This window comes from Pieris napi, chromosome 13 (assembly GCF_905475465.1).
Source record: "Pieris napi chromosome 13, ilPieNapi1.2, whole genome shotgun sequence".
NCBI lineage: Eukaryota > Metazoa > Arthropoda > Insecta > Lepidoptera > Pieridae > Pieris > Pieris napi.
Window position 1 is genome coordinate 4,360,894 of NC_062246.1, and position 11,303 is coordinate 4,372,196.

Consider the following 11,303-nt stretch of genomic DNA (forward strand, 5'->3'; position numbering starts at 1 on the left):
CTAGATATTTATAAGTTGAACGGGCCAGATTGTATACCTACAATCGTGCTGGGCACGCATGCTTCAAAGCTGGCTCCGGTTCCGGCACTCTTACTCTGGCAGCATGGTCCCAAACGCTTGGATGACCTCCATAATTCATCCGATCCCTAAAAAAGGTAAAGGCTCTGATCCGATCAACTACCGACGAATAGCTATCACCCCTTATAATTGTACCTAGAGAAATACCAGCTGATTAGTGACCGTCAGTACAGGTTTCGCCAACATCGCTCTGCACAAGGGTTTGACACAAGGCGCTTCTCTAAAAACTTCCGGTTTATGGACTAGCCGTGAAATTGTGCGAATGGATATATAATTTTTTGGCCTATCGGAACATTAAGATCGTTGTCGACGGTACGTGTTCCGACTTAAAACTAAAAAATGCGTGAGTTCCTTAAGGCTGTATACTGTCTCCATTACTGTTCCTTCTTCATATCAATAATTTTATGTTGCAGTCAAGAAAAGTTAATTACTATGTGGATAAAAGCACTGGGGACGCCATTACTCGTAATACCGGCCCTGCTAATATTTCTCTGGTTAATGTCGAGTGTGTTTCATGTCATGTCATGTTTCTAAGAAGAAACAGTTTTCCGAGGCCGGCAAGTATCGCGGATTTTTGAATAACCCTGTAGCTACCTATATAATATTTTTGTATTAAAAACGCACTATTGATGAGAGTTTTTTATTAACTCAAAATAAGTACATATGAAAATTACTACAGATAACCTATAAATTGTCGGTAGACACTGGTAACCAAGAGTACTAAGTGCTAAGTAGGTACTAGGTAGTGACTAGTGAGAGTGACATAATCACATAATAGACATAACCTCAAAAGTAAAAAGCAGAACCTACAAGAGTAAAGAATTTATTTCGAAAAAGTAGGATTAACAAAATAACTGTAGTGTATAAAATTAAATAGAAGAAAAATCGTTTACATGCGTGTGTAAAGTATACTTAAAAAAGCCATAATGTCATCTCTTCTGCGATCTACCAAGTTTGTGCGATACTTTGCTGGTGCGGCTAGAACACTTATATTAAACTCTGCAAAAACAGCTGAAGCTAATACTTTACTGAATCCTAAATCACTATGTGCTGCCAACAGGTTAGATATTATTGTAGTTTGATACAAAATCATTGTAATATCAATCATTCTATTTCCTAAAGACAACTGGGTATAGCAATTGGGAATCGATGATTATAAATTTACATAATTTTACATCATAATAATTATTCATACAGTTCCGTGTAATCAAAATGAATATATATTTTCAGTATTTTACTGAGAGACTATGCAACAAAAAAATCAGAAAACTTGGAGCCATTGCTTCAAAGATTGGATTCGGAAGTTAGAAGAAATGGAAGAATAACTAAAAGGGACATAGATGAAGTGTTTGATGAAATCAGAGCAAAACATGACATTACAAGCTCACAATCTTTACTTGTTATTAGATGTTGTGGTAAGTAATAATTATTTTTAACATGAAACAAACTTAATAACAGAAGGCTGTGGCATAAGGCTGAACATAATATGTTGATATTGTTTTGTATTATATTGTAAAAAATCATAAAACATTTGGCTAAGTGGTCATTGTAGACATTGTCTTTCTTATGGTAATATAATGTTTAATTTTTTTTTTTTATAATGACAAAATGTTCAATGCACATTCACATTTTCTTTGTGTTTAATTTACATGTTCCATTAGCAGTACTAATATAGAAATAACATCACTCAGTTGCTTTGCAACACTTAGATCAAAAGCATTTTATTTTTTATATATACATATAAGACATTTAATTATATTTTAAGTCAAGTCGACTTGACTATACATTAAATATAAATTTATATTAACTTTAAATCTCCTCTATTTCTAGGTGAGCTGGTACCAGAAGAGTTACCGGAACAGAGAACTCTATTAGTTCAGAAAATATGGAATGTCCTAAATGAGAGAGGCGTACCCATGGATGTCTCCCATTACAATGCTCTCCTGCGTGTTTATTTGGAAAATGAGCATGCATTTTCTCCTGCCCAATTCCTTGAAGAAATGGAAAGGAAGGGCTTGCAACCAAACAGGTAATTTTTTTTTTAAATCACATAAAAAAAAAAATTTAATTGTGTTGAAATGTGCACCATTATTTAAATAAAACTAATGCGTTAATAAAAAACATTAGAAAACATTTAAATAAGTTTTCAGTTCACATATTATAGTCCTCTAAAATGTATTTATAAATTTTAGAGTCACTTACCAACGTCTCATGTGGAGGTATTGTCAAGAAGGAGATGTAGAGGGTGCAACCAAGGTTCTAGAAAAAATGCGGGAGCTAAACATGCCCGTGTCTGAACCTGTATTAAATGCCTTAGTCATGGGTCATGCATTCCATGGTGACACAGAAGGGGCTAAAGCTGTGCTAGAAACAATGGCAGGTGCTGGCCTTACTCCATCTAACCGTACCTACACTTTATTAGCCTGTGGCTATGCAAAAGAAGGTGATATTGAAAATATAAATAAGGTCATCGCTATGGCTGAAGACAAAGATGCGCCTTTGTCAGACAAGGTTAGAATAGAATATGTTAATACAATTTATAATAACTTCGATTAGCTTTAAGTTTTAGGGGAGTCAAGGAATATTTAATTGTGCCACTTTTTTTAAACAAATTTAAGTACTAGAGTCTGAACTGAGTAGTGTAGCATTATAAAAAATATCCTTTACCAGATAAAAGCATTTTTAATAAAAAAAAAAAATAATTTAATATGTCGCAATAATAATATAAATATGTATTTTTAAAATTATGATAAATTTAATTCAGTGCAGTTTATTTTCAACCTTGAATGTATGATATAAAAATTCTTAAAATAGAGAGATATATATATATTTAAAACAGTAAGTCCTAAATTGAATAAATTATACCTTTACAGGATATATTAGATGTTGTAGAATATTTAGCAGTTGGCGGTCACGAGAATAAAGTTGAACAGTTGTATACACACATTCGTAAAAGTGTGGGTTACAATCAAGATGTATGCAATCTTATCTTGAGACTCCTAAACCAAGGCTGTGATACAACTGCTAAAAGTATAATGAAAACCATGTCAGCATCGGTGAATATTGACGAGACTGGCAATTTCTTCAAAGGATCGTTTTACGTGAAGCATTTAATCAAACTAAACCGACCAGCAGACTCTATCATTAAATCGTGCAAAGAATTACAAAAAGAAGCTTTAGTGCCTAAAGCCTTACAAATTGCTACAGAAGTTTCGTTACAGCAAGGTAAAACTGAACTGGCATATAAACTGTTTAAAGAATTGAAAATGGACGGCTTTGAAATTCGCCAACTCTACTATTGGCCTCTCTTAACTCAAAAAGGAAAGGAAGGTGATGAAGAGGGTCTTCTGCAAATTGTCCGAACAATGACTACCGAAAACCTGTCTCCTTCCGGTGAAACTCTCAGAGACTATATCATACCGTACTTGCTAAAGAAGGATTCGCCACAGAACGTTATAATTAAACTTCAATTAGCAAATGTACCCGTTTTCCATAGTGCAAGAAATGTAATTGTAGAACTTTTACGAAAAGACAATATAGAAGCAGCAGCAGAAATCGCGTTACGGTATCGACCGAAAGGTGGATTTTCTATTATCAGTCCAATGTTAATTAACGCTTTAGCTAACACTAAAGATATTGATTCCTTTGCCAAAATTGTACATGTTCTGAGTAGCCGTCAACCAAATACAGAAGAAGATACGCCTGATGATGGTCCAGAACGAAGCACGGGTAACGAGGTAGGGCGTGTTGTTAGACAAGCTATTAAAGCTTTGAATAAAAGTGGATTATCAGAAAATATCCTGCAAGCCGTGTTAGATAGGGGACTGCGTATAGACGTAGCGTCGGCCGAAGAGATAGAGCAAATAATTGGAGATAACATGACAACAGACATTTCAAAGTTACTATCAAGTTTAACGTCTTCAGATCTCGAATCCGCGCCGCTAGAAGCATCCAAACTACCGAACAATAAAAAAAAATTAAATTCCCAACAACTGGAGAATCTAATTAAAAAAGTACAGGACCAGGATGGCAACCAGGCTAGATTGCAAAAACAGCTACTCGTTACTTATATGGAAGAGAACAATATTGAGAAATTGGATAGTTATATAAAAGAATTAAAGTCTTCCAACTTCGAACTATCAATGACCATACTCACGCAATTGTATGAGGTGTATTTGGAGAATGATATGATCGAGAAAGCGAATGAAATACATAAGCAAATATTAGAAAAGAATCCAGACTTTGTTATTAACAGATACAAGAAGGTTATGATGGCTGAAGCTTTGATCAGGGCAAATAAATTTGATGAGGCGATACAGTATCTTAAGGATAATAAGCCCACTGATGATATAACATCGAACTTTGCATTGAATGCCAAGTGTTGGCAAGTTCTGAATGGAGTATGTGAAGAGAAGGATGTGACCAAGGTTAGTTTATATTTTAACTGGTTTTCATGATTTATTACTGAGCAATTTCGTTAAGTCTAATCGGTAGTTAAAAACAGGCTCTCCCTTTATGATTGCTGGATCAGATGTTAAATGGGCGTTACAATCGTAGTGGGGTGATAATTTATGACCCAATAATAAATGCGTATTTGACATTTTTTATTACGGAGTTATTTTAAAACTAATATCTTAGCATATTCATTAAATATCCGTTTAAAATTTGATTTTAATAGAGTATTTATTTAAGTAATGAATAATATCTTCTTTATGAAAACTCGTCGCAAGAACAAAATTGATTACTATAAGCTTATAGTGAGTCGACCTAAAACAATAGATACTGTTACATACATTAGGAACTTTTAAAGAGATACAATTTCTTCATACATAACAGTAGTATATTGTGATGTAGCCTTAATTAATAATTATAAAGCCTTTTTGTATAAATTTTAAACTACGTACATTGTTACAGTTAAAGTAAGGGTGCGTGTACTTATGTACGCGCGTAAGAAGTTATACTTCTTTGGCATTATTAAAAATAGTTTTTGATTGCATGCAAATAATTAATTACAATTAAATAATCAAAGACTGGAAAAGGAGTCATTATAGTCAATAAAGTTCAGTTTACATTTGAAAAATTAAATAAATAAATATTTATTATTATTCCCTTACATTAAGTGTAACATAATTTCTATTATTATTCGAATTTTGTTTTTAAATTATGTCCAATGCCGTAGCATCTTCCGTGGGCAACTTCATTCTGTTAATTTTGAGTCACGGTGCGCGCGCATCGTAAAATTTCACTCTCATCAATTTTTCATAACGCGCCTAAAGAAGTATAACTTCAAAAATTATAAACATCCATTTGTTCAGTATCTAAAAGATTAATTTAAAGTATTGCAAAATTACTCACTAATAATGTGAAATGTAAATAATGGTGAATGAATTTTTGAAATCTGTGCAGTAGCTTAAGACAACAAACACGAAATTATATCTTTCCTCTATAATACAGTTATACAATTATTCTCTATGGTAAAAACACTTTACTTTAGGCGAACACTCAGGTATGGTTCCCGGGTCACAGTAATCTTATCAAAACAAAAATTAAAAACTGTTGATCAGTTTAAGTTTAAGATCAGTCTTTAGTTAGAACTAATATAAAATCTTAATATATATAAATTACGTGTCACGTTGTTTGTCCGCTATGGACTCCTAAACTACCGAACCGATATCAATCAAATTTGCACACCATGTGTAGTTTGATCCAACTTAAAAGATAGGATAGCTTACATCTCAATTTATACACGCAATATTATTTTATTGCAAAATATTTGTTTTTTATTTGATAGTCACAATTCTAACAGATGGCGCTGTGTACCAACGTTTCACATATGCTACAATTTAATGACATCAACCACCAAAAAAGCATGGTGGTCCCCATGACTGGTTCTCCTACCGTTTCCCTTGAATAGTTTGCTACTATGTAATATAACAAAAACCTTAGCCACAGCAACGCTTGGCCGGTCTGCTAGTATAAATATAAAAATTTTAAATTATTTTCAGATTAAAACATTAACAGAGACTCTAATTAATAACAATTACATTGAACCGTCAAATGTGCTATTGGGACCTTTAATCAAGGTACACATTTTGAGGGATGATTTAGATTCAGCTTTGAATGAATTTGAGTATTGCTGCAAACAGTATAGGAGTACACCGTGGAAGGGAGAATTGACTAAAGCGTTGATTTTAAAGGAGGATGCTAATAAATTGCAATGGCTCGCTGATCTTAGTACACAGGTAATATATTTAATTAGACTACTTTACCATGTTAAATATTTAATTTATATGATTGTACCTTCTAAATAAATACAAAATAACTAGAAAATTTTACAAATATGTATATATATGAGTCACTGAGTGCAATTGGCTTTGGATCAAATCTTTAATAAGCCAGATTTTAGGCAACTTGGTTAAAAAGAGCTATTAATTTATGGTAGGAATATTGAATATAAAATATCTTGTGGAAAAAAGCATCAAGCATCAGAATTTAATGATAAGTAGAGTCAAATGTTTAGCTATGAACTCTTTGAAGCATTTAATGTATAATGTATATGTTTTTTTTTTTGACGTTCATAAGTGTACATTGTGTTACCTATATGAATAAATGATTTTTGACTTTGAGTTTAAACATTTGCATGGTTATGCTTCAGTTCTTCTTAGTTAAAATTATTTTAGTGCAAATTAATTTTGACTACTTCAATGTCATACTATTTTAAATATAATTATATAGAAATAAGTAAAATGATAATACAGTACATGCCATTTTATGTACGTATGGCATTTTTTTACACATTTTACAAATTACATCATAGTTCTAAATGATATTTATTTATTTTTTTAATTTTGACCTCCGATATGGTGCTTAAATGCCGTAGCTGCAATGAAAATATCCAAGAAATTATGTACTTGCAATTTTTTTTTAATAAGTTATATTATTACTATTTGATTGTTATGATAACAATTATTATTATTACTATTTGATTATTTAACTTCTGTATTTACTACAAGTCGTTTAGCAACGCATTTATTAGCCATATTTTGGTATTTTGATCTATTTCAACATAATTTTAACATTTCATTTTTTTTTTTTCATTGGAATAAAGTAAATTTGACTTAAAAACTTTTTTTGAAATCAAATGTATTGTATGTATTAAAATTATAACAAAACACTATATAATATATATATAGATATAATACATCTTTTCGTCTTTATAGATTCACGGCGAGATCAACATCCTCCACGACCTGGTGCTGGCATTCGTAGAATGTGGCCGACTGCGCCAGGCCAGGAGAATTCTGGAGACACCAGGGTTATTGGCTAGACGGCGAAAGGTCGATGAAGCTTGCAGAAGATATGAGGAGGTAAACAGAAAAACACATGCAAATATAAAACTTACTGTGCATACATTTTATAGTCCTTTGTGACCTCTATCACCTACGAATCACTACTATCGAACTAAAGAAGATATTAAGGCCGCTAAGAATATTTACAATTTCTCCATCTTAGCCAATGGGCTTAGACTCGTAGAGGATTCTGCGTTTAGGGGAGCGTACAAGTATTAAGTAACGCAATTTTTGAACATTTTGCTCCCCCATGTAACTCGCCGTAACGTTTTTCAGTACCCAAGTACAGTACTGTTCCCAAGTCTAGTAAAACGTTTCGTGACCACCTAGTGACTCTTTAGTAACTATTATGTGGTGTAAGTAGAAAATAATATTAACAATGACGCGTAATTCAATCCCCGCCCCGCATCGTAACGTATACAAAAGGACCCCCCCCCCTCCCAAAATACGTTACGTAATACTTGAACGCTCCCTAGGGCAGAAGAAGGGCAGCACAGTTCTTCCTCCACAGTAATATTACTAAAGATATAACCGCGACTAAAAGGTTGCGATATTGTTTTATTATATTGTCTTTGGTTTACGCGAGTACACTTTTAAACGAATACGTAATACAATTTGCATGACACAACCACAAGACAAGAACCATACAAAACACTCAACGTTTCGACATTAAAATGGTTTTTTATTCAGACAAGACTTTTTATACATATGCCAGTGCATATTCACCTATTCAAATAATGACTTATTTTATTTTTCATAATTTCCAGGAAGGAAAGTCTGAATACCTCGAAGGACTTCTAGAAGCGACTAGAGACTTGTCCATTTTGGATCGTTCTAACATTTTCTACCACTTATTAGTAACATACTGCAAAGCAAACGAAACGGACAAAGCCGTAGGACTCTGGACCACATTACAAGAAGAAGGTGAAATTCCCACCGACGACTTCCTAATTTACCTCGGAAACCATTTGAAATCGCAAAACAAAGACGTGCCATTCGTAATCCCACAGACTAAAACAAACATACAGAAGAAACAAGATGAAGCGATAATCAAGACATTAGCAACCCGAAAAGAACCAGTGCAACCCAACAAACGTGGTATTTCAGAACAGATAGAAAAACTCATAAACGACGGACTCCTTTCCCAAGCTGTGGACTTCACGATCAAATCGGTGGAAGATGGCGTCGTGCCCAGACAGAATGTCATAAAGTATTTACTGAAGAGCCTAGCAGCCGAAGGGAGTGTGGAGAAAATTCAGATGTTGGGAAGATATATCAATGAGGACATGAGGAGGAAAGTGACTTATGATGATAAAATGACGGCCGCGATATTCAATAGAGGTGGTGGTGATCAACACGTGAGCAACTTGTTGTTGACCGTTGAAGCGACGCAATCGCCGGATGAGTTGAAATCAGTTTTAACGAAGTTCCCAAGGAGCAAAGCTTTGGCCGCCGCTGTTTCTAATGAAGAATTGAGCAAAAAATGTGAGTTATTATTAAAATTTATATTTCCAATCTTGTTTTATGCACATTCATATTATCAAAAACATAACAGGTAAAAAAATCTTCCAATTCATTCCTAGTTAAGAGACCTACTATATAGTTATTAGATAATTTAATTAGCTAACTAACCTAACTTATAGTGACTATATCAATTTTAATAAAATTGATTGACACACGCATGAAAACAATGTATCTCACAAATTATATTAAATTAAATTGTTTTGTTTAGTTTACTTAGACCTGACCTGATCCGAGACAAAGTATGCTGATCAGTGATCACTTGCTACTTTAAAAAAATGAAATACATACAGAAATCTGAGGCTATAATAATCGATAGTTTTATTTTCCGTCTTATCATTAATATATCTGCTGTCAAGTACATAAACAATAATTAATTGGATATTGTTGAAGTCTCTTTGAATGGGACATTACAATTTCAGTGTTTCATAAATTTTTTTGAAGTGAAACTTTTTTATCGGGTTTGGAAAAAATTTAGTGTAAAATTTTTTCGTTACGCCGTACGCGTCACGTTTTTCGGTTACGCGCCATGTTCCTCTTTGAAGTCAAACTTCTTTATCGGCGTTGGAAAAAAATTTACGGTCACATTATTTATTATTTATTATTCGACACTTAATATTTTAATGACAATTAAATTCATTAAATTCTTAACATATCTTCCTTTTTCCGTCCCTCTAAGTATCGGAAATCTAAACTTTTAGATTTGTATAAATATGAACAACATTTAAAGATTAGTTTGCCACAGAAGTTTCACTTCTGACATGTGTACTTTGTACACACACACTTTTTTTTTTAAATGTTTCTTTAACTTCCATGTATCGCTTTGTTGAATGTGTTAACAAAATGACTTTATTAGTTAACTTGTGTAAAGGCACACATGCTGTATTAAATTAAATATTACCATGAATTATAATCTATGGTACTAACTACGTATAAAATATAGTATCATAGACTCAAGACGTCTAGGTTTGGCTACGACTATATTTGTAGATATTTTCTTCCCGATACTAATGTTCATACATACAGGAGAATTCCAGTTATCTTTTCTCAAAACAAAAAAACTAAATATTAAAGATACAAAAAGGAACTGTGATCTTCTACTTTTAAATGCCAGTTCTCCAATTTTTTTGTATTTTTTCAGGTTTGAAAATAGCGGAAATATCGGCTTCCAAAGGCATAACTCTCCCCTTAAACCTTCTATGGTTGGAATACCTAATCGCCGACAAGAAGGAGGAGGCCGACGCTATATGGAAGAAGTATTTAATTAAATCTGAATCCCTCGTCTTCCGACGACTTCTCCAAGAGAGTCACATACAAAGTAAACCTAAACTTATCGAGGAATTAATAAGCTACCTTAAAACTAATCCTACTATTCTTCCTTCAACGCTCGGAAACGCATATTCCCGATTAATTAATCTACATTTGGTACAAAATAATTTAGATTTAGCGAAAGCGGTCACGGACGAAGCGTTCAAGAGTGGTTTAAAGGATACCGATTTGAATAGAACAACTCTGCAAAGATTAAAGTCTGCATTTGAAGAGGCCGGTAAGGCTTATCAGTAATCTAAATTTTTAATTGCCGAAAACGGTTAGCATTTTTGCAAACACTTGAATATAGTCTTATTCATAAACGTATAATAGATAATTAATATTTGCCCTTAAATAATTTATATATTAATAAAATTTGTCCTGAACTTAACAGCACATTCTAAGTATTTGAGGCTGAACTTGAAGAGGCCGGTTTATTTATTAACAAAAGTTAGATTTACAAAAAAAAATGTTTTTTTTTTAAATCGCCTTATTCAAAAATCCCCACACTATTTAATTAAAATAGTCAATCACAATTAAAAAAAAAAAAATTCTATGACTGTTAAAGTTGAGTTTGAAGAGGCCAGTAGGCCTTTTCTGTAATCAAAAAATATTGAAATGTTCTGAAAAACATAGTTTAGTGATTGTTAGCAGTATTCAAAAATATTATTCTAATGTATGAAAATATTGTGGAAAATATTATATAGCTTTTTGTGGCTAACTTTGAAAAGGCCGGCCCTTTTAGCCAATTTTTTTAGGAAAAACGTTTATGAATAAGAGTGTATATCTTTCTGTCTTACTCGACAATGTATTAGATAGTTTTGACATGATTGGTTAAGAATAGTTGAGAATTTGTAAAGGCTCCATTTTAAAAACCAAATGTTATTTAGTTTGATTAAACGCAGTGTACCAAATATTGTTCTGTTGCTTTTATTACTTCTGATTTCATATGTATTATATTTAAATGTTTATAAGTTTACTCCGAGCCGTTCACAAAAGACAATGGATACTAAATTTTGTTATGATTTCAATAAATTCTCCTCAGAC

The 11,303-nt window shown here is 32.7% G+C and overlaps 1 protein-coding gene across 1 annotated transcript; it reads left to right on the forward strand.

Annotated features, from left to right (window-relative positions):
- Positions 1-836: 836 nt before the first annotated feature.
- Positions 837-10,890, forward strand: LOC125055095 (leucine-rich PPR motif-containing protein, mitochondrial). Its single transcript, XM_047657334.1, has 9 exons — positions 837-1,138; positions 1,309-1,493; positions 1,909-2,107; positions 2,271-2,589; positions 2,952-4,505; positions 6,084-6,320; positions 7,299-7,445; positions 8,195-8,912; positions 10,090-10,890. The coding sequence occupies exons 1-9, from the start codon at positions 1,005-1,007 to the stop codon at positions 10,509-10,511; spliced, it is 3,915 nt and encodes a 1,304-aa protein (XP_047513290.1). The 5' UTR covers positions 837-1,004; the 3' UTR covers positions 10,512-10,890.
- The last annotated feature ends 413 nt before the right edge of the window (positions 10,891-11,303 follow it).

What these genes read in the sequence shown, in the direction of transcription:
- LOC125055095 (XM_047657334.1), top strand. Translation starts at nt 1,005, where the DNA reads ATGTCATCTCTTCTGCGATCTACCAAGTTTGTGCGATACTTTGCTGGT. An exon ending in ACTTGTTATTAGATGTTGTG is followed by an intron (nt 1,494 to 1,908) that starts GTAAGTAATAAT and finishes CTCTATTTCTAG; the next exon opens with GTGAGCTGGTACCAGAAGAG. An exon ending in ATGCGCCTTTGTCAGACAAG is followed by an intron (nt 2,590 to 2,951) that starts GTTAGAATAGAA and finishes ATACCTTTACAG; the next exon opens with GATATATTAGATGTTGTAGA.